Source organism: Tauraco erythrolophus, chromosome 15, assembly GCF_009769465.1.
Source record: "Tauraco erythrolophus isolate bTauEry1 chromosome 15, bTauEry1.pri, whole genome shotgun sequence".
NCBI classification, from domain to species: domain Eukaryota; kingdom Metazoa; phylum Chordata; class Aves; order Musophagiformes; family Musophagidae; genus Tauraco; species Tauraco erythrolophus.
In genome coordinates, this window is record NC_141479.1 from 21,365,604 (window position 1) to 21,388,063 (window position 22,460).

General features: G+C 55.6%; 3 protein-coding genes across 4 annotated transcripts in view; 1 reads left to right on the forward strand and 2 right to left on the reverse strand.

Moving 5' to 3' along the window:
• Positions 1-950: 950 nt before the first annotated feature.
• On the forward strand, positions 951-4,974 carry CDT1 (chromatin licensing and DNA replication factor 1). Of its 2 annotated transcripts, XM_086621118.1 has the most exons (11): positions 951-1,336; positions 1,509-1,533; positions 1,680-1,808; positions 1,901-2,127; positions 2,610-2,804; positions 2,902-3,047; positions 3,349-3,452; positions 3,753-3,941; positions 4,287-4,421; positions 4,503-4,704; positions 4,811-4,974. In XM_086621118.1, the coding sequence occupies exons 1-11, from the start codon at positions 951-953 to the stop codon at positions 4,972-4,974; spliced, it is 1,902 nt and encodes a 633-aa protein (XP_086477244.1). The 2 variants fall into 2 exon arrangements, with proteins under 2 accessions (XP_086477244.1, XP_086477245.1); XM_086621119.1 differs by lacking the exon at positions 1,509-1,533 and having other exon boundaries at positions 951-1,322; positions 2,607-2,804.
• Positions 4,975-7,281: 2,307 nt separating this feature from the next.
• APRT (adenine phosphoribosyltransferase) lies at positions 7,282-10,482 on the reverse strand. Its single transcript, XM_086621039.1, has 5 exons — positions 10,403-10,482; positions 10,076-10,179; positions 9,032-9,165; positions 8,009-8,087; positions 7,282-7,893 (listed from the first exon to the last, which is right to left on the reverse strand). Exons 1-5 carry the CDS (start codon positions 10,480-10,482, stop codon positions 7,751-7,753), a joined length of 540 nt encoding a protein of 179 aa, XP_086477165.1. The 3' UTR covers positions 7,282-7,750.
• Positions 10,483-17,521: 7,039 nt separating this feature from the next.
• GALNS (galactosamine (N-acetyl)-6-sulfatase) overlaps positions 17,522-22,460 on the reverse strand; it is a 50,444-nt gene continuing 45,505 nt past the window's right edge. The window contains exon 14 of the mRNA XM_086620740.1: positions 17,522-19,739. Coding sequence (XP_086476866.1) covers positions 19,653-19,739 — 87 coding nt within the window. The 3' untranslated portion in view covers positions 17,522-19,652. The remainder of the gene's footprint in view (positions 19,740-22,460) is intronic.

Consider the following 22,460-nt stretch of genomic DNA (forward strand, 5'->3'; position numbering starts at 1 on the left):
AGGCTGGGAATGGAGGCTGCGGAAGTAAATGGGCACGGGGAACGGCACCCCAGAGCCCTGCCTCGCGCGGCCGAATCCGGCCCTGAGTGGCCACGCTCCACTTTGCCGGCCTCGCTCAGGCTTTAAGAGAGATGCTGGAGAGCGGCACGGCCCCGTAATGTGCTGCGGGCACAGCCTGAGTGCCCGGCGAGGCATTTTATGGGCAAGCGAGCTTCTCCCATGTCCGGGCAGTGCCATTAACATGCAGCCGTGCCATGGGGCAGGGGGATGCCACAGGTGCCTCTGGAGCTCCTTGTTCCCATGGCTGTCCCTAGCCAGAGCACTGGCCACTGCCCTGAGTCGTGGATGCGGGGGGAAGGCAGCAGCGGGAGCATCCCTCGAGGGACCCCGTGGCCACCGTGGAGCTCTTGCTGGGAGCTGGGCAGGACTTGGCCCCATGCAAGCTGGAAACAACCAGCTCCCCGGCCCCAAATGCACTGGGGAGAGCAGATAAGAGGGGTGACCACCAGCCCAGGGGCCGGCTAGGGCCAGCAGCATTTCAGGCGCTGTTTGCCCAGCTCTTCCCCTGCTCAGGGTCCCCCAGCTCGCAGCCCCCCGCGTCCAGCACCAGCCGAGGGGCGGGCATTCGCCATCCCTGCAGCGGGCAGGGGCAGCCGGTGCACCAGCCGGTCCCTCGAACCAGGCACTGCGGCACCGGGTAAGGTCGAAGGACATCCCCGGAGCGGGTCGGACCCCCTCGGAGCGGGTCCGACCCCTCCCGGCCCCGACGTGGAGCACGGCTGTAAAGAGGCACGGCGCCTTTAAGAGCCCTGTGGCGCCAAGTGCGCCCCACGTGACCCCCGCCGGCCCGCCGTGGGCAGTGCTGCGGCCGCGTGCGTTCCCGCCAAGAGCCGCGGTTTTGGCGCGCCCGCCCCGGGACCGGCATCGCTACCGGCACCGCCGCCGCCGCCATGGCCCAGCTCCGCCTCACCGACTTTTTCGGCCGCACGAAGGCGGCTACCGGCGCCCCGGCCAAGCGCGGTGTTGGCCGCCGGCTGAAGGCCGCCCGTGCCGGTCCCCCGGTGCATCGGGAGGAAGAGGAGGAGGATGAGGATGGTGCCCCGGCGGGGCTCAGCGCCCGCCCGCCGCCGCTGCCCGGTTCGCCGCGCACCCCGGCCCGCGGCGGCTCCCCGGCGGTGCGGGGGCTGGCGGGCAGGAAGCGGAGCCGCCGGGAGATGGAAGCGGAGCCGCCGACCGGGGCCCGGCCCGGGGAGGCGAGCGGGAAGTCGGCGCGGAAGAGGCTGGAGCTGCAGCGGGACGCGGAGCCGGGGCCGCCGGCTGCGGTAGGGAGCGGCCGGTGTCGGGGATGCGCCGCTTCCCCCGGGCTGCGGCCCGAAAACGGAGAGGGGGCGGGTGGAACCGTAAAACCGGGGCACCGTCTCCGGAGTAGGACCCCCGCAAGGACTCGACCCCCCTCCCCCCTCCCCAGTGCAGACCCCCCAGGGCTTGCCCCTCTTCTCCTGATGCAGACCCCCCGCTTTCAGGGCTTGCCCCGTGCCCCCAGTGCAGACCCCCCTACGGCTTCCACCCCATCCCCCACCAGTGCAAGACGGCGGGAGGGGGACAACACCACTGGGGAGGGGGTCCCGGCGGGTGGGCTCCCTGGGCAGCCTCTAACGCTCCTCTGCTTTCTCCCACAGGCCACCAGTCCCTCGCCGGACCTGGCAGCAGACCCCCCGACCAGCACCACCCGCTCCCCCGACCAGGGGCAGGATGGGGGGGCACAGCCTGGCACAGCCTCCCCGGGGAGAACCAGGCGCCTGCAGCGGGTACGGGACGAGCTTGGCTTTCTGCTCCGTTTTTTTGTGTTTCTTGCCGATGTGCGACCCCTGCTCTGACCGTGTGCCCCCTCCCCACCCAGGAGGACGTGGCTGGGCTGCGACGCCGCCTGCAGAAGGTGAAGGAGCTGACCCAGCTGGCCCAGCTGCCCTCTGTCCCCGCCGAAGCCAGCACCCACCTACGGAGCCGTCTGGAGCGAGTGCGGCAACTGGAGCAGCGGATCCACCAGAAGCAAGCGGGAAGTGGAGCCGCACTGGGAGCGCGGCCGTCTGGGGACACCGGGGCGGCAGCTCCTGCGGCAGAGGCCGGGTGAGGAGCAGCTTTGAGGGGAACCGGGGGTGTCCCGGTGACTGTCGCAGCCCCGTTCCACCAATCACCCCCACAGCGGTTTCGCAGGGGTCTTCCCTCCCCCATGAAGGGGGTGTGGGGGCTCTGCCGGAGCGGCCCCGCTGCGTGCAAAGGGCTTCTCTGAGTGTGGTTCGAGCCACCCTGACTGCCATGAGCATTGAGGCATCTGTGTCCCCAGGGCATGGAGGGTGGGTGATGTGACCAAGGTGCTGGCACAGCTTGCTCGGAGAAGAGTTTCAGGATGGGGGAGGAGAGGAGTCTCCCCTAACCAGGGTGGGCACACAGCTCTGGGGCTCTGAGGTTGACCCTGCTGGCAGTGGGACCCCTGTGCTGGCCTGTCATGGTCCCCCCCTGCACCCTCGGGGCTGTCCCAGCGCTATGTTCACCACAACCCACAGCTGTTGTGTGCTGGAGGGACCCTGACCCCTCTCCTTTCCCAGCAGTGAGAAGCCCCCCGCGTACCAGCGGTTCCACACCCTCGCCCAGGACCTGCCCCCGGGGCTCACGCTGCCCTACAAGTTCAAGGTGCTGGCGGAGATGTTCCGCAGCGTGGACACCATCGCCGGGATGCTCTTCAACCGTGCCGAGACCATCACCTTCGCGAAGGTCAAGCAGGGGGTGCAGGACATGATGCGCAGGTAAGTTGGCAGCGACGGGCAGCCCGTTTCGGGGACCCAGCTGAAGCTGTCGGGTGTCAGCCCTTGGGGTTCCCGACCTCCCCGGGTGCTGTTGCAGGCAGTTCGAGGAGAGGCACGTGGGGCAGATCAAGGCGGTGTACCCCACCTCGTACAGGCTGCGCCGGGAGAGGAACATCCCCACCTTCAGCAGTGGCGTGAAGAAGTCTGACTACCAGCTCACACTGGAGCCGGTGCTGGGGGAAGGTACGTATGGCCCGGAGGGTTTCCTGCGCGCGGTCCTGGCTGGGATCCCTGAATCCCCGGGGATGTTCTCTGCCTGCTCTGTTGGATAATCATCTGACACAAAAGGGCCTGAGTGTGTTGGAAGTGGAAAACACTTGTGGGACAAGCGGGAGGATGATAGGGCAGTGATCCTGGCAGCGACTCAGCCCCATGGCGGGGCTCTGATCCTGCCCTTCCCGAGGCTCGTGAGGATCGGGCCCCGGCGTGGCACTGCCGCGCTTTGCCGAGATGCCACCGGTGATGCTCGTGTCTCTCCTGGCAGAGGAGAAAGTGGACGGCCGCCCACACTTGTCGGCATCGCGCTTGCTGGAGCGCAGGAAGGAGTTCAACCGCAACCTGGTGAACATCATCAAGCAGCACCACAAGGTGAGGACACCCCCCTCGCCCTGGCACCCTCTGGTTTTGGCATCTGGGATTGCTTGGGTCACTAGAGAAGCAGGTGGAAGGAGCGGGGCTGGCATCCAGGCTGAAGGAATCGCTGGTTCCTGCGGGATGCTCTTGGTGGGTTGGTGTGGGTGGGTGAGATGGCAGCTGGAATCTCTCCTGGGTCTGGATTTCCTCCAAGCCAGCTGCTGTGTGTTGCTAAGCTGTACTGGGAGTACAAGGCAGCGGTCACTGCCCCGTACCTGGCCCACTGGTGCCAACACAGCTCTCACCCCTCTCCAGGCATTCCTGGCTGCCCTCAACCCTCCCATGGTGGTGCCCGAGGAGAAGCTGACCCGCTGGCATCCTCGCTTCAACGTGGATGAGGTGCCGGACATCAGCCCGGCGGAGCTGCCGCAGCCGCCCCAGGAGGACAGACTCAGCACAGCCCAGGAGGTGCTGAGCACGGCTCGGGGGCTGCTGACCCCCAAGGTGAGTCGGGACCGGGGTTCCGGGACTGTTTCTCTGGGAAGATGTTACCGGATAGAGGTCGGGAAGGGTTGTTGGGAGCCCCAGGACTCGGAGCACTGTAAGATGGAGGCAGGTGGGAACACAAGCCTGGCTGAGCGCCGCAGGTCGTGGTGCGGGGCTGGATTCGGGCTGGAGGAGCCGGCAGTACCGACGTCGGGGCTGGGAGAGGAGACCCAGCACCCCACAGGGCCGGGTCAGCCGCGCTGGGCTGCGGGGCGGAGGTGGTGGAGGGGAAACTTCTCCTTCCTCCAGCGCGAGCGGCTCCCGGCTGTAACCCAACTCCTCCTCCTTCTTCCACATGAGCAGATGGAAAAAGCTCTTGCCAACCTGGCCTTAAGAACCGCTGAAGCCGGTGCGGGGGAACTGGTGGTTTCCAAAGCACCGTCCCCTGCCAGCACCTCCAGTGCTCTCAAAGGGGTGTCCCAGGCTCTGCTCGAGAGGGTGAGTAATTCGGTCCTGGCTGCAACGCCGGTGCTGGGGGGGACCCGCTTGTGCCTCACCCCATCTTCTCTGCTCCCCAAGATCCGGGCGAAGGAGGCGCGGAAGCTGCAGGCGCTGATGACGCGGGACGCGCGGCAGGAGGAGCGGCTCGCCATGCTGGGGCGGCTGCCGGCCATGGCCCGCGTCCTGCGCAACGTCTTCGTGGCCGAGAAGAAGCAGGCGCTGACCATGGAGGTGGTTTGTGCCCGCATGGCCGACAGCTACGACACACAGATGCCTCCCGGTAGGAAAAGTGGTGGTGCTGGTGGTGGTGGGGGGAGTTGTCTTTGCAGGGGGAAGGGGCTGCGGAGCTGAGCTCTGACCCCGCCGCTGCTGCTCCTCTTTTGCAGGTGAGATGGAAAAACACTTGCGCCTCTTCGCAGAGCTGCTGCCCGACTGGGTGGGGATCCACGCCGTCAGGACGGACACCTACGTCAAACTGGACAAGGGGAAGGACCTCAGCCTCGTCACCCAGAGCCTCACCAAGGCGGCAAAGGAGGCAGAAGCCCTCTGAGCCCTCCTAGGGTTGAGGCTTCTCCCACGCGATCTCCTCTACACATAGCAAATCCCGACCGCGCTCCGCGGACTGGTGTGGGCTGATGGGACACTCATCCTCATGGATGTCTGAGGAAGAGGAAACCACTTTACTTTAACTAGTTTCTCTTGCCAGGGTCCCCTAACCCTTGAGCTGAAGTAGTCCCGGGGTGACGATGCAAGCAGGGGAGAGGAGCTGATAACCTCTTCTTGGCTTTGCCGTGTTCCCAAGGCAGGGAACTTGATGCAGGAGGCTTCTCCTGGAGGTTTGATGCAGGAGGCTTCTCCTGGAGGTTTGATGCAGGAGGCTTCTCCTGGAGGTTTGATGCAGGAGGCTTCTTCCATTAAGTGGGCCATGGTGGGGTGGAGGCAGGACTGGGCAGGGTGAGAGGGTGACAAGAAGGAAGGAGTGAGAGAAGAAGTCACAAATTGATGTTTTTGGAGCTCTGGGCCTTGTTCTGTTTTTAAGGGAGGGAAAACGCATCTCCAGTGCTCGCTGGAAACAACTACAGGACTTGTCAAAACATATTTGTATTAAATGTTTTAAATATAGCTGACTTGTGTTAACCCAGCGCTCTTCCTCCGTGAGCTGTCCGTCCGTGCCGCGTTAGCGCCGCGGTTCTCCATGGCAATTGGCGCCGGCCGGCACACGCAGGGAAGGGCTGGGTCGTCATCCAGCTCCTGGAGAAAGACTTAACTGGAAAAAGTGAGCGTGGGTTTGCAGGGAACTGAATGTGGCTTTTGTAAATAGGGAACTGCGGAGCAGCTCCCGCGGGGATGGGAGCGGGCAGGGCTGGGGGGACCTTTTCCCCAAGGAAAAAACTTGGGTCACTTGGCTGAAGTGGCTTGGGAAGAGGGACAAAGAGGGTGCCCCTTGCTACAGGGGTGCCAGCCTGGCCCAGTGCCCAGGTGAGGTCAGTGCTTGCTGGGGGACAGGTGGGGTGGGCGCTGCCCCTGCCCGGCTCTGCATCGGGCACACCTTGCGCCGCTTCCTGAGCTAAAACCAGCTGGTTTCAGCACAGGACATCAAGGACTTGCATGGAAGGGTGACTGTCCTTTGTCCCTCGGGGTGGGGGGAACCACACTGGACCAGGGCAGCTTCCCCACCTGGAGTGCTGCTCTTGGAGGCTGGCAGCATCTGTGATCCCTGTAGTGCTGCTGGGGAGCAGGCAGCCTGCCCTCCTCCTCCTCTTCCTCCAGGACCCTGCTTGCCATCATGCAGGCCAGTTGGCTGGCACTGCTGGCAGGAGGTAGCCCTGGTTCCAGGGAGGAGGGTTTAAACCTGGAGGGCTGCACAGGGCTGGGGTGCGAGGCTGAGCTCTGGGCTACCAGCCGTGCCAAGCAGACCTCGCCACAGCGGAGAGGAGCTGGTTGCGGCAGCCTGGCAGGCACACGTGTGCGATGGCACTGTCCCCGGGTTCCCTGATGTCACCCCTTGGCCCCGCACGCAGCTCTGGCACCGGCAGGGCTTAACACTCCCTTCCACGGCACGCAGCTGCTTTCCACGGCTCCTTGGGGTGGAATTAATTTTTCCCTTCCCTACCTCGCAGCAGGGACCCCCTCCTCGGGCCAAGTATGCGTGCAAGGCGCTGCCTTCCCTTGGCTCCGCACAGGGGCTGGCTGTGAAAACAAGTGCCCTGGGGTAGGTTTCTCCCAGGGGAACGGTGTTTCTCAGCACAAACTAAGCAGCACTGAAGTGGCTTTTCAGGAAACAGCGATAAAAATAGCCGTAAAAACCCTTACGAGTATAAGGGCAGAGTGTGCGGCATCCCCACGCGCCGGATAGGGAATGTGAGCTGAGCTGCGGGGGCTTCGTCCATACCAGCAGCACTGGGCACTTCCAGTGCAACCAAGCAGGACCAGCCTGGGTACCCCCTTGTCTAGCTAAAGGCTGGTGCCAGGCACAGAGAAAAAGATACCTGAACTGCTCAGTCCTGGCAAGTGCTTCCTTCCAAGCGCTTGGGGTGGAAAGGGGGGAGCTGATGCCACAGCCTTGCTCTCCACTGCCAGCCTGGGGTTGGAGGAAGATGCTCACAAGGGTAATTAACAGCTTCAGCTACTGCAAGAACAGCTCTGAGACAGTTTACAAAAAATAAAAATAAGTCGATGTTTATTTTATCAGTGAGTTCAGCCCCTGCTAGGACAGGGACACAGTCCCTAATGTTCTCAGGTGTGTGAAAGGTTTGGCACACTGGGTTTTAGCTACTGTGACCAAACTGAACCGTGCTGTCAGGAGCATCTCCAAACCACGTCATCCATCACGCAACAACAATGCCTTTTCTTTCTTTCTTTCTTTCCTCCAGCCTTATCTGACACCAAAAACACCAACAAAACAGTCTCCCAACTGCCATGGTCCTTTCAAGGTCCTGATGCCCTGGGAAACTTTACAAACAAGAACAAACACGGCTCAACCGAAGGGGAACACGGCCCCCAAAGCTGTCAGACCTCTCCTGCCTCAGCAACAATATTTTCACTTTGGTCTCCTAGAAAAAAAAAAACCCTCAGTGAAGCTGCACTTTGGTCTCCATCTCCCAGAACAATCAGGCTGTTCCTTCTTCCCAAAAGGATGAACTCCAAAAAGGATTTTTACTCTCAACACACCTTAATCTGTGGCTTGGAAAACAAATAGGACTTATGATTTATAGCATCTGGCCAGGATCAAAATTGTAGATTCCCCCCTCTGCCCACCCCCTTGTGACATCAAGAGTCCCTGAATAAAGCCCCAAACCCATGTGTTCCCTTCTCCCGGCTCCTCCTCAGTCATACTGCAGCAGAGAGTAGAAAGGGATGGACCTGAGCTTTTCAGACCCTTTCAGGAGCTTTAACTCTATGATCACCAAGCACTCCAGGACTTCAGCCTTCAGCTTCTTCACCAGCTCGCAGGCTGCACACATGGTACCTGCACAAGACGAGAAGTTGAGCAGAAACATCGTCACTCGAGTAAGCTTCAAACCCCACGGCCGCTCCTACCGCACGCGGGTTAGACGTGGTCCAACGCCATCCGCTTCTCTCACCTCCGGTGGCAAGCAAGTCATCCACGATGACTACTTTTTGTCCCGGTTCCACGGCGTCACTCTGGATTTCAAGTTCAGCCTGCGGGGTGGAAAGAGTGGCTTCATTTAGCCCTGCCTCACAGAGAAACACTTCACAAACTGCTGACGCACGGTGGAACGCAGACAAGTCTTCAGCGAGATCAACCTTAACACTCAGCACCTAAAACTCCAAAAACACAGACTCTGGCTACAGGGGAGTGCCACGGAAATATATAGCAGGTTAGGTGATGGCTGGGCCAACCCCTCCGACACGTCAAGATCCTGAACGTTCATCAAGTGAGTTCTGGCCCCATCGTGAAACCTTATCCCGAAGCAGCTCTCCAGTGGGGAAAATCTGCAACGCACTGGACTGGTGTGCTCTGCCTTGACAGCACCACTACGGCAGATCCAAACCGTCACAGGCACGTCCTGCGTCAGCTGGACTTGTCCCACGCAGGGGTTGGCCCAAACCACCCTCATAAATAACGCTCTGTGTGGTGTTTCTGCTGCCCGACCCTGGCTGCCGTTAGTGACTGGCGGTAGCGTGTTACTGGGATGAGACCTCTGCTCTTTAACCAGGGAGGCTGCGGTGTTACGGGGCGAGCGCGCTGTTGGAAGCCATGCAGTAAAGGCATTTACTCGTAGCACTTACTGGAAGAGTGGGAAACACACTCCGTGTTCATGCCCCTGAATTCAAGCCAAAAAAAGTGATTTAGCACCAAGTCTTATCACCTTCTCCCCCCGCAAAAAAAACTGACAGCGTGGCTCGCAACACAAGCCACGTGTCCGTGGCTTGGGGAGGGAGCTGCCATGACAGGGCACGGTGAAGCTCAGCGCCGCTCCTGAAGCTTGTGCCGTGCCAGGGTGCCCGTGGCATCAGCACTGGTTGCGAAACCCAGCGTGGGGACACCCTCCCGCCCCAGTTTTATCATCCCATCCCCTCACTCACACCCCTCCCGACCCTGCATCAACCACCCTGGAAACCCTCTCCTCCCCAGGCGTTACCTTGCCATACTCAAGGGTGTAGGAGACCGACTCGGTCGGACCGGGAAGCTTCCCCTTTTTCCGTATCAGCACGAAGCCGATTCCCAGTCTCTGAGCCAGGGGGGGGCCTATGAGGAAGCCGCGGGAGTCCAGGCCTGGGGGGGGAGCAGAGCAGCACCGACACTCAGAACAGAGCCATTGAACTTGGGGGTGTCTTTGCACGACACCCCATATTTATCCTCCCGCGTTCGGGGGGGTGGGTCTCTAAAAGCAATTTGCTCTCAGCGTCGTTTCTATGGGTTGAAAGCACACACCGCGCTCCTGCACCGCCTGTGCTCGCCCAGACGAGCTGGCGATGGGCTCCGGGGCACCGCATCGATCTGCCCATCAGCCCGTTCTGCCTCCTCTCTAGCTCTGCCCAGAGATAAGCTCAGCTGAGCCCTGGTATCAGCCAGGGGCTTCGCACCACCTGGGAACAGACTGTGGTTATCACGAGGCGCTGGGGCCGGGTTTTGGTCTCAACTCCCTGAACTTTGGGCTATCGCCCAGCCCAAGCAGAGCCTCCCCAGCACTTTCATTCTCAGCCTCTTCCCTAGGTGTGTTGCAACGTGTTACCACCACAAAGGCTGCTTCTGTTGGCTTGCAAAGGCCTCCCCCCTCCCCCCCTGAGAAGGAAAACATGCTGGAACAGGGTCTGCCTGCCATGGGGACTGTGCAAGACCTTGCAGGCATGCCTGTAAGACTTTATGTCAGACTTTCAGTACTCCCCGACTCTTTTTTTAATGATGAAAGCAATGAATTACAGAATTGGCACTGAAGTATCATCAGATGACGTCTGCCACACCCAAAACCAGTATTTCGGGAAACAACAGGAGTAAGTTAAGGGTATAACCTGTCCCGGTGTCACCATACGACAGAGGCCAACAATTTGGGTGGTTATAATGTCCGAGGGCTACGGAATTCCATGTGCCATTAGCCAGAGGAGCCTCCCCACACCTCCCGCTCGGACACCCCGAGGACACGGTGCTCTGCACCGGCCTCGCAGATGTTTCAACCAACGCTCACCTGCAATAAAGTCGATTTTGGGGAAAGACGCTCTCAAATGATCTTCCAGAAGATCAATCAAAGTGCCGAAAGCCGCAGGATCCTTCAGCAAGGGGCTGATATCGCTGTAAAGAGAGGGAGAGCAGCTCGTTATCCCCGGGGGCTGGGCGGGCGTTCGACCGAGCTCCCCAGCCCGGGGCAAGCAGGTCCTGCCTTCCTCCCTCCCCGGTTCCAGCCCGGCCCGGCCCCGGCTCCATCTCCATCCCCATCCCCGGTCACCGGCTCCAGCTTCATCCCCATCCTAATCCCCATCCGCATCTCCGGCCCCGGCCCCATCCCCGCCCGCACCGGAAGAGCACACCGGGCACCGGGAAGTCCGGGAAGGACCGAATCCGCTGGCGCACCCGCCGCAGCCGCTCCTCGCTCATGGCGGCGCCGCTCTGCGCAGCCGCCGCGCGGCACCGGGCGGGCGGGGCTCCCGGTGCGGGAGGGGGCGGCTCTGCCGCGCCGCCGGGTACAGCCTGCACGGGGCACCGGCACCCCACCCGCGGGGCTTTGGCATCTTCGGGGGCACGGAGCCAGAGCCCCTGTCCCCACTGGTGCACGGTGCCCTGCTGCCCTGGAGCATGGAGCTCCAGAGCCCCGATTCCCTGACTCCCCCCCCGGTGCATGGAGCTTTGGCAGCCCCATGCACGGGGCATCGTTCTCCCCGGTGCACGGAGCTCTGGTACCCCGGGCCACGAAGATCTGACCCCCAGTGCATGGAGCTCTGGCATCCCGGGGCCCTGATACCCAGTCCCCCCAGTGCATGGAGCCCAAATCCCCCCAGTGCATGGAGTTCTGGCATCCCGGGGCCCTGATACCCAGTCCCCCCAGTGCATGGAGCCCAAATCCCCCCAGTGTATGGAGTTCTGGCATCCCGGGGCCCTGATACCCAGTCCCCCCAGTGCATGGAGCCCAAATCCCCCCAATGCATGGAGTTCTGGCACCCTGGGGCACTGATACCCAAGCCCCTCAGTACATGGAGCCCAAATCTCCCCAGTGCATGGAGCTCTGGAACTCCAGGGCACGGTGCCCCGATCCCGTCCGTGCACGGAACCCTGCTAGCCTGGAGCACGGAGCTCTGGCACCCTGGTGCAGGGAGCCCAGGTATCCCCGTGCACAGCACCCCAGTACCTCAAAGCCGGGGGTCTCAGTACCTGGATGTGCACTGCCCCGACACCTGCAGTGCCCAGAGCTCTGTGCCCCAGTGCACAGGCGCTGGGTGCCCCTGCTGCATGGAGTCCTCGTACCCCAGTGCACGGAGCTCCAGTCCCCATCCTAAAGAGTGCTCTGGTACCTGCAGTGCGTGGAGCCGTATTTCCCCAGTGCCCGGAGCCCTGGGACCCTGCTTTGCCCCAGCCAACTTGGGAAAAGCAGTGCCATGCCCAGGGGTTACACTTCCAGCCCTCTTCACCCCTGCCCTGCGCCTCGCACAGATAGCGAGCCTGTTAGGAGTAAACTATTTCCCACTTTTCCGCCCTTTGCCACCTCTTGCGAAGCCCTGGAAGCGCATTTGGTGTTTGTTAAAACCGTCGGTTTGGATTAGGCTCCGGGGGATGATGCTAACAGCTGGTCCGAGCGTCGCTCGTCGGGCAGGTCAGGGCACTCGCACGCAGCTCCGGTCTCCCATCGCCGTTTGCCCACGCAAAACCCACCGCGGGCAGGAGATGTCCTGCTGAACGAGTACACGGATCTCCTCTTCCATTAGCAAATCCGACTTGGACCTGGTCCAAACGCATCCGGGTACAACCCGCTGCGGAAAAGCAAAGGCAGCTCTAGCGTACAACGCTTCTGGCCGAGCTCAGTGCTTGCTGCTGAGAGCTGCGATGGGTTCAGCTCAGCTCCATGCCCTCCGGACAGCCGTTAGAGCCTGTCTCCGAGGTGTGTGACAGCAGCTATCCAGGTACTTTGCAGGGATTCGATGTGGACCCTATGGGCTGGGTGCTCCCAGTTGCTGCAGCAGCCTGGTAACGCAGGGCTGCGTTCTCCTACTCCTGCTGGACCAGTCGCTGCCAACATCCCCAGGGGTCCTCCCTGCTATGACAAGCAGCTCTCGCACAGAAGAGAGAACACGAGGAGAAGCTGGTCTCCTCTCCGACTTAGTCGTGACGGGCTCCCAGGCACAGCACGGCTTGCGAGACACCCGACTCTGCCCGCATCCCAGCATCCGACACGTCCCGTGTCGTTGCGTAGTTCCCAGCACTTGGTGCAAACCCTTGGGAATTGTTTGCTGTGCAGTGAAGCTCCATTTTCTTCCTAATTAATTTACAGGCAGCAAAAGGCACCTGTTTAACGGATTATCTGCCCGAGGTGCCAACGAGACGAGCTGAAGGCCAGTGCAAAGGTCGCCCTTTCTTGTTAAGCTCTGTTGCCAGAGACAGCCCGCACAGGAGGTCAGCACATCTCCTTTCACAACCATTCCCTTACAGACTAAGATTTTCCCTGAAGTCAGATTATCTCTTTGGCACCAGAAAAATCCTCTCTAGCAGCTGTTCCAGAGAAGCAAACACGGACGGAGCACACAGCCTTCCACTGGAACAGGAGCTTTGCAACACCCTCGCTCCCTCGGATGAGCTGGAAGGGTTTCTCTTGTAACCTTACCAACCACGACACCGGACAATGAGCTGTTCCAGCAACTCCTCTTCTTCCTGGCGGATGGAAGTGGTGGAATTTATCTCCCTACCCATGGAAACAAGCAGGAGCTGGGAAAGGGCTCTCCTGCAGCCTGCCTGCAGTGCACACACCAGGCATCCCTGCCTTCTGCCTCTGGCTGATGCAGGATCCATAAGCTGGGGTCTTCATCACACTTTCCTTGTTGGTGACCCTCCTAAACAATCACTGCGATTACTACCAGGAGACACCACAACATTTTTCTTGAGGATAAGTGAGGTTCCCAGGCCTCCCGACCCCAGGCAAAGCAGTGGCTCTCACCGGGATGAGCTGCCCACGGTTCCCACCAGTCCCTTTGTGTCCAGCAGCCAGGTGAAGCAACAGCTGGGGGAATCTCTCCTGCTTTGATGCGGGATCAGGCCTCTCAGACACCATCAGTTCTGCCAGGAAGAGCAAAAAGGTTACATGGAATTGGACTTCCAGTGAGTCAGCTGCCAGAAATTATGCCACATGCCAGCTCAGGTTTGAATAATATTTCTCAGATCTCAGTCAGAATTTCACCTCGTTAATCCTCCTTTTCAAAGGACAAGAATTGCACCTACCAGTACAGACTGGTTTTTAATGTCCAAAGTAAATTAGTTTTCCCTGTAATTGTTCAACCTTTCAAACAACAGCACTTGACTCCTACTCCAATTTCCATCTGAAAAGAACTTTCCTAGGACTGATGTCCAAATGTGATGTCAAAGGACTTCGGCTCTGGAATATCACCGGGGAGGTGTCTCGACCTCCGCTTGTGGCTCGTAGAGGTTTAGGGCTGTTTTGTGCCTGGCAGAGGAACCACTGCCCCATATCCGGCCCCCCCAGAGGGTCCTGTAGCAGGGGGACACCGGCTTTGCCTCTTTTGGATACAGAGGTACTCAGTGATTTAAAAGTGCTTTGAGATCCTGATACGAGAGTGTTTAGCCAGTGAACACAGAAACTAGGGGTATAAAAGCCTGAGAGCTAACTCTAATCCGCTCAACCAGGCAATTAGAAGAGCTGTGCTGAGTATGGAAGTTTCTGTTCCATCAAGAATTTTAAAACTTGAGTGTGAAGTGGAACAAAATGCCCAAAATTTCAACACACCCCACAAGGGGAAATGAGAACTAAAATTTCCTTTCGAATCCGCTGGAACGTTTCGTTTCAATTTCAGCTTTAGAAACGCATGCACTTTAAACCCATTTGAAAAAAAAAAACCAACAAACTTGAAATATCTTATTTCAACACCAGAAGAATGCAGTTCCCCAGCCAGCTCCCTGGGCTCCGGAGCAAAGTGTCCATAGTAAATAACGAGCTAGCTTTGTCCCCCCCCCCCCAAAAGAGGCGAAATCATCGCGAATCGCCTCTGCCCTTCCACAGCATCGTTTGTACGGGGCCAAACTCAGCACCTCCTGCCCGCTGCAGCAGGTCGGATCAGGCCCTTGGAGAAGACACCAAACCCCCCTCTCTCTCGCCTCTGGCCAGCCTGGCCAAGCTGGGAGGGTATTTTTGAGTCCGATCCAAAACGAATGGATTTGGCACGCATTCCTCGCTGCTGGCGAACGGGCCGACGGGCTTTTCGGCCCCTATCCCTTTCAGATGGGAATCGTGCTACCACCCTACATATCGCCCAGAAGGGTATTAAGTGACTCCAGGAGGGGAAAAGGCATAGAGAATCCCACGCCAGCTGCCAGATTGGCTCTCTCCAGAAGCTGGATGGCAGAGGGTTTTTTTCACTCGTAAGAGACCACAGGCTTTTGGCCAGGGATCCACCTTTATTTAGGATTTATATAATCCTAGAACTAGACTTTGAGCAACAACCAAACAGTAAATGGTGGAAGGGGATATAAAGAAAATAGGCAAATGGAGTCTTTTCTTGACGTTTAAAATAGCCAGTTTCCGAAGGAAAAAAAAAAAAGAACTTAAAATGAGATTTCAGTTCTTCCCTTACAACTGTGCTTGAAAACTAACAGTTTAATTCCAGAGGCACCGCCGTGTCGCTCTCTGGTACCATATGAAAAACTCACATCAAACACTATCAGAAAACAAAGGCAAAAGTCTATTTCCAAGTATTTTAACTGCTAAGAGAAACGGGAAACAAGCCACTCTAACTGCAAACCAGTTATCTGGACACCGAACAAGCACTCCAGAGTAACTCTTGGAGTGCTTGTTTGTAAAGTTTCCCAGTGCTGAGGACAACAGCAAGATCCCCAGGGAGAGATTTCTCATCTAGCTCTGCTGAAGAGGCTGCTGGCAACTCTGCAGACAATCCAGTGCCTCCCAGCACGGCCTTCCCCTCCCGAGCCCCCATTCAAACCATTCTCACCTCCAAAAGGTCTTCCTCCAGCTGCTGAAATTATTTCACACGGTGACTGTGAAGATGTCCTCACTGGAAAAAACAGCATTCTCCAAATTTCGGGAGATCCTCATCTCATCTGCTTCGCTTTATGTGAAATCAGGAGGATTTTGGAAGCCGTCCACCGCGTTCGGGAAAGGCTCGACTCTCCAGGTACCGAGAAATGCCAGCTTCCACGCGGCACCGAGCGTCCCGAGTTCGACAGCCTCCTTCTCGGCAAAATTAGTTCCAGTTTCTTTAGGAAAAGCCCACTGTCATCCTCAGCACTCGCCTGAAAGCTCAGTCCCCAGGCGCAGCGTAACGTTTTATTAGCAAATACGTGGGCATCGCTCGCTCTCGTTCCGAACTTGCCCATTTTCACTTCCAACACTGTGCTCCTCGGCTGCCCATCTGAAACGCAGAGGCGTGTTATCTTCCATCGCTGCACTCAGTGTTGGCAGGGCATTAACCTCAGCTCCAAGTGTCCGGAATTGATCTTCTGCTTTCCAGTTCCAGTGTTGAGATCCCCAAATTGTTGGTCCGCAGAGACTAATTTGCCACCGAAATAATCCATTTGTCGCTGCAGGATTTTAAATCAAGGCTCCGTTTTTGCAGCCATAGGCTGTAAATGCAGTGGGACTTTTTCCATGATTATTAGTTACATCAATTTCAGAAGCTTCTCTGCATGGAGGGTCGGATGATAACACAGCCTCAGGGGCAGAGCAGGGAGACTCGAGAGGCTCAGCTAATTGGAAATTAAAGGCAAGAAAGAAATTCCTTGGACTCTTAGCCCAAGCAGATATTAAGCTTTTAGCATTTAGCAGACGTATTTAAATATAAAGGAACATCACATGGAAGCAGCCTTAGACAGACATCATCTTTCCTTTAGCTCTTACTTGCAGCTTGAGAAAAGAAGCCACCAACAAACCAACTTCACTGCTGCAGGTCCCCGGCCAGCCAGTAAACCCCACCAGCCCCGCTCCTCTGCCAACCACTACTGCACACACAACCCCAGGCAGGTGCCACAAGCAGCCCCTGCAAAGCCCACACCTGCCCCAGTATGGGCAGTTCCCAAAACTGGGTGACTATTATGCCAACCAGCTTCAAATCAGAGGCTGAGGATAATTGTTAGGGGCAGATGTGGTGGTACGTGCTGTTTCGTGATCCAAGGTGCGTATCGGTGTTTTGGAGCCAGCCCACGTGAACGCTGCAGGTGGGCAGTGCCCATCCCCACGGCCGTGCTGGTGGACACGACCTCAGGCCACGTATGCCCCTGGTCCCCGCGCCAGCATCTGAATTGCACTTGGGCAGCTGTGTGGGCTGGGAAATTGATCCACGTTAAAAATAATACAGGAAAAACAAAACAAGCTATTTTTAACCCAAGGCAGTCGCATGATCCGGAAGGCGTATCTGCGAGACGGTCCCAAAGCAAGGTGTTATTCAGCTGTTTTACAGGTGCGCACAGACAAATCATATAAGGCACTTCTGATAAATTAGTTTATTTTTCTTCATTAGTTCTTCATCTCACAACTTCAAAATCTGTACATCTTTGGGAAAGGCATGGATGTAAAATTCTTCCTAGCTATCCAGCTGTAAGCTGTTCTAATTTGCATTTAAAGCTGTGGCTTCTTCACACTAAGCTGTGATCTTTTTTATAAAAAATGGATATAAAGTAGATAATAAACAGACATCAAGTCAACTCACTTACATGGCAGCCAGCCTTCCAGTGCAAAGTTTACATGCAGTATCTATGCACTGAGAGATTATTTTAAATGAGGGATGAGGACTTTGTGCGCCGGGTAACCAGACAAACACTGTGTGCTGAGAACAGGGTGGCTTGTCCGAGCAAGTTACGCAGAGAGGGGAAAAGCAGTCTCTTCACAACTGCAAGCTGTGGAAGAGCAAAGAACAAAGTGGCAGGCAGGCAGGCAGGGGACACGGGGCAGCAGGCATCCCAGTATGCTCACGATGCACGTACTGCAAAGGCTAAGAACCCAGAAACGTGCCTGGGCTAGTGCTCAGCCAGCGAGCTGCGATCCTGCGACGCGATCTCCTAACGAGCGGCGCGTAGAAAAGACAAAGTGCTGTTACAATTCATAGAATCACAGAATGGTTTGGGTTGGAAGGGACCTCAAAGATCATCCAGTTCCAACCCCCCTGCCATGGGCAAGGACACCTTACACTACACCAGGTCGCTCAAAGTCTCATCCAACCTGGCCTTGAACACTGCCAGGGATGGGGCAGCCACAGCTTCTCTGGGCAACCTGTGCCAGTGCCTCAACACCCTCAGAAGGAAAATTTTTTTTTTTATATCCAATCTGAATCTCCCCTCTTTCAGTTTAAAGCCATTGCTCCTTGTCCTGTCACCACACACCCTTGTCCAAAGTCCCTCTCCAGCTTTCCTGTAGGCCCCCTTTAAGTACTGGGAGGCTGCTATGAGATCACCCCAGAGCCTTCTCTTCTCCAGGCTGAACAGCCCCAACTCTCCCAGCCTGTCTCCATAGGAGAGGTGCTCCAGCCCTCAGATCATCTTCGTGGCCCTAATTCGCAGCAGACACGTTCATAACTATTTGCGGGCTGCCGGGGATTTTCAGGGAGTTGCAGTGACGGACTCCCTCCTCTGGTGGTATCTTTATCTGCTGATAACAGCCAACTGCAGGGCTCTGAACACTCCTGAGCAACAGAAGCACTAAAGCAGAGGTGGACCAGACCCAGAAAATGGGATGTTACTGGTTTTGTCCAGCCTCCTGTGCCGACAGACGTGCACGATCGCTGCAGGTCCTCTTACCAGTCCTTCTCCTAGAGCACCACTGGAGAACAGCCTGATCAGAATGTCTCAAGACTTGAGCTATCCCCACTATGTCAAAAGAAGGAGAAACATTATGGATGAACTGGAAACGCCTCAATATACTGCGACGACAATTAGGAACATCAAAAGGCAGCGAAGACATTTGGACTATAAACAAACACCATTTGCAGACGTGCAGAGAGAGAGATTCAGAGGCGCTGCCGGCACATGAAATGTCGGCTGGGATTTCTGAAAGGTGGAGCAGTAAGAGCCGAGTCAAGCGTGGTTCTTATTACAATCTTATAGGATTATCCAGCTTCATAAGATATACACTAGGATTTACTGCGGAGGGGATTACAGGTAGTATAAACCACGGGAACGGAGAGAATGAGAGCGTTTGGGATTACAGGGAGGGTACGAACAAGCAGTCGAGCAGCCCGTGGCAGGCAGTAGCACAGCAGTTACACGGCAGCAGAGCTCTCAACTCGTCTCAAGCCGACCCCAAGCTTTGCTTGGGAAAGAAGCGGGGCTGTTTGCAGGTAGAGAGTAGGTTGTTTTTTCCCAAGGCAGCCCAACGCCATGCAGAGAGGGCTCGTGTACTGTATAGAGCACTGGAGGGGTGGAAGTGGGGCTGTCGGTGGTGCAAACAGCCTGTTCGGGGTTGCTTCTAGCTGCTCCCCTGAAGCCCCAGAAAAACCTTGCTGTGTTTCGTTCGAGACACGTTTATTAGCAATTAACAAAGGGTGTAAAACAGGCTCGAAGCAGATGAGGAATTTGCAACATGAAATTCTGCGAAGGATCGGCACTGACCATGAACTCTGTTCAGAGAAGTGCTACAGCCAGGCTGTGGAAAGTTTGCACAAGGAGAATTCCTCCGAGAGTGTATGCTGGAAACAGGGTCAAGAGTTAACATCTGATGTAAACGGGCATTTCTGAGCCTGCAGTTGGCTGGGCCCAGGTCATGAGACTAGAAGCGTGACTTAAACCATATTTGGACCCAGATTTCTGGAAATGAAGAAAACCCCTTAAATGAACAACTGACCCTCAGCGCCCTAAGAATATCCTGCACATCATCAATAAGGCAATACTTACATGAATACAATCTTCAAATTTCTTTATACCGTTACCTAGGGAATGTTTGCAGCTACTGATGGAAGGAAGGTAGGGGTGTTCTCCTCCCCGGAGCCAGCCCCTTAGTTGGGAACAGGAGGGAGCACTTGTTTGCACCCAGCGATGCACAGCAGCCGTCTGGGCCGTACAGCTGCACCCAGTACTTGCAAGTTCAGAAAGAAAGGGAAAACAAGTTGGTGTCCGAAAAGTTAACAACGGAAATCAAATGTTAAAACAACAAGTTACCAGCAAACAAAACACGGGCAGTTTGGGCAGGGTTTTCTGGCGGCTGTGAGCTTCCTGAACAGTCCCCCGTGGCTGCTGTTGGGGCATCTGAATGAGCAGGGATTGGAGACAGCAGGTAGGGTGGAAGGAGCAAGAAGAACAGCGCATCCATGGGGCTCCTGAGGTGGTGGCAGAGTTGTGGTTGTCCAGAGAGCTTTCACAGTGGAAAGAGTCTTTGCTGAAAAGTTACCTTTTACGGAAACAGCTACAACGACTGAAGAGTACAAGCTAAACCCTGAGTGCTAGCAATATAAACACTGGCCCGTTTGGAAGAGCAAATGATGACATCATACATACATCACACCCTTCCTGTGTAAACAGGAGTGCCAGCATGAGGAGACATGCTTTGTAAATCGTATGTCTGGTTGGTTACAGCTTTTCCGTGTAGCTTTTGAGGGCTGCAGAGAAGATCAGTGAGGCCAAAAGCACTTCTTAGGATCAGACTTGGGTGGTGTCAGGCACTTCCCTAGCTTCTCACAGCCTGGGGGTGACCAATTCTGTTAAAAAAAAAAAATATACAGAAAAGTTATTCGTACTGAGTACCTGCTCAGCCCTGTACTGTAACCAACCCCTTTCGATTCTCACAAAGATGCTCTTATGTCCTGCTTGAAAAATGAAACCCCTCTTGCAGCTGATGCTCTGGGGCTCATCAACTTCCCAACTCCAAATGCTATTCCAAAACAGCTTTAGGAAAGACTACAAATCCTTCTGCAGCAGATGATTCCCTCTTCTGGGATACAATGGTCTCTCCTGTACAAATGCAGTCTGCTGGGACTCCAGCGACCTTCCTCTCTTCCCTGTAGTAGCATGGAGCAAGCAGACCTTGAGGTGAAATCCCCAATTTTCCAGGGATCCAGGAAAGAGTTATCGTTCTTAGTGCTAAGATATCCATGCACTTTCTAGAGGAAACAAGCAAAAAGCATCAGAAGGCCAAGGGTGTGAGAGATAAGAACACTGGGATTTTGGAGGTTGCATTAGATGATCTCTGAGGTCCCTTCCAACCTATGCCATTCTGTGATTCTATGATTTTGATGGATGAATTCATGAACAGATGGAACAGGAGGCATTGATGAGACAACTACTCCAGTGCTTATAGACCAAAACTATTTGCCTCCCTTATTTCTTGTACTACCTTTCTCCAGCATGTGTACAACAGTTCAGCTCTGACCTATTGCCTTTCATTTTATTTATTTTTATCCTTCAAGTCGCTTACGTTTTCTTGGAATTGAATTCCTATAGAGTAAAACAAAAGCTTAACCCCAGGACAAATGCCGGAGCAGGTTCCTATTCCATGGAGCTGACAACAGATGGCAGTGAGACACCAGCTATCTCTGCAGGAGGAGCAGGCCATGGAGGGGAGCTTTGGCAGAAGGCACCTCGCTGCACGAAGGGCTCCAGACGGTTTAAGAACAATCAATACTGTTTTCTAAATCCGTTTCTCAATTTTAAAACGTGCAACCACCGCTGGAAATTTCAGATGCCTGACCACTCTGTAGAAGCACCAGAAACCCAAAGAAACAAATTAAACGTTCGTTCTTTTGGAAAAAAAAACAAACAAACTGTATCTGCTTCAGTCTCGCAGTCCGAGTGGGCTTTCCTGGATCCATGCTGTAATTCCTGAGAGCCCTGAGGACACCATGTGTGCTGCAAGTCAAACATGCAGTCAAGCCAGCACGGCTCCACGGCACGGAGCAATTTCTCCTACGCTTCCATGGGAGGCAAACACAGCACAACTGGCTCCACGGGAGCTCCATCTACACGGCTGGTGGGATACACCACAGATGGGCCAGCAAACACTTCCCCTGCTCAGGAGGGCTGATGCTGCTGCGTTTGCATCAACCCCGAGACTGCAGTAGCTACGGAACGATCCATCTGCTTTGCTTGTGTATAAGTAAAGACAATTCTCCTCTGTCCCAGAAAGGATATTAAATGCCCATATTGAATAAATAGGTGACAGAATTTAGAAGACAGTGTTAGGCATATTATTAGTAGGTGATATTTATCTCCCACCATCCCCTAAAGATAGATTTAGGGCCCAATCAACCGCAGCAGTACTATCACTCCAAAAAGATTTGGTTATCTTCATCTCTGGTCTCAAAAGGCGATAATTTGATGCCGGTTTATTTTAGTTTTGTGACAGTGTAATTGGCCTGTTAGGAGTTTACATAGAATGGAAAGCTCATAATCTAAAAAAGTTGCCTGCTGGGATTTGAACATTTCTCCTGGGATTAGAACACCCCCAGCCCACCAGGGAGGGCTTTCTGCCTCAGACAGCCTGAATGGTCTGGTTTGAGCTTGGCCAAGCATTGGAGCTGTCATCAGCTGCCTCTGCTTACAGACCAGGCAGGCCCAACTGGGCTTGGCCAAGCCCTGGACATGGTCATAGCCAAAGCAGAAGTGGCAGCCCATCGTCTGCAAAACTTCTACCCAAATGAGAGAGAACAAGGCACGCTCAGGGAGAAGACTGACTCTGAATTGTCCCGTACCCCAGCCCTCTCCTCGGGGCTCAGTACGGGACCTCCAGTCCAGCACTTTTTCCATTATGCAACCCAAAGACACTGTTTGTTGACAAACAGGGATGCCAGATGTTTTCACAGCACCTAAACACACTGCACCAGGGTAGGCACAGAACAGCGGAGCACGCCTACGATTTATGAACCAGTTTTGGAGTGGGAGTTAGCACAGAAGAAATGCCTTTCCAGTGAAGGTCTCTGGCAGCAGCCAGGCACTGGGGAGAGTGCCTGAACCCGAAAGGTCCCAGAGGAGCACAGAACAGTGTTTATTAAGGGAAAAGTTGAATAAGGAAAGAAAACAACACAGAAACAATGGCCCTTCAAATCTTTTTCCTACTTAACATCCAAAAATAAAAAGATGTGACAAAGCTAAAAAAGATCTTTGCCTTCTTACAAAGGAGACGCAGCTCCACATTTTATACTTTTCTGGCTGGCTGGAGATAGTCCCTAAGTAGCAGGTACTGACTGTTTCAGAAGATTATTTCAGCGTCAGAAGGATTTTGCCTGTTACTATTTTGCGTCAGTCCACAGGCACATCCCCTTAGACTACACAAACTCTTGTCATCTGACAACTTTACCTCCTACAAACTATCCGGTTTCTTTCCCAGGTTCTTAACAAACCAAGCAGCATCTGACAGGAAAGCCAAACTGTAACTTCCTAACATGCAATTTGAAACAGAAAACAGAATTGAAACTGTTTGTCAT

Excerpts from the sequence above, each read along its gene's own strand:
- CDT1 (XM_086621118.1), top strand. The coding sequence starts at position 951 with ATGGCCCAGCTCCGCCTCACCGACTTTTTCGGCCGCACGAAGGCGGCT. Across the intron at positions 1,534-1,679 it reads CCGCTTTCAGGGCTTGCCCC|GCCACCAGTCCCTCGCCGGA; the intron begins GTGCCCCCAGTG and ends TTTCTCCCACAG. Across the intron at positions 3,048-3,348 it reads GGAGCCGGTGCTGGGGGAAG|AGGAGAAAGTGGACGGCCGC; the intron begins GTACGTATGGCC and ends CTCTCCTGGCAG.
- APRT (XM_086621039.1), bottom strand. The coding sequence starts at position 10,482 with ATGAGCGAGGAGCGGCTGCGGCGGGTGCGCCAGCGGATTCGGTCCTTC. Across the intron at positions 10,180-10,402 it reads GTGCCCGGTGTGCTCTTCCG|CGATATCAGCCCCTTGCTGA; the intron begins GTGCGGGCGGGG and ends CTCTCTTTACAG. Across the intron at positions 8,088-9,031 it reads ACACCCTTGAGTATGGCAAG|GCTGAACTTGAAATCCAGAG; the intron begins GTAACGCCTGGG and ends TCCACCCCGCAG.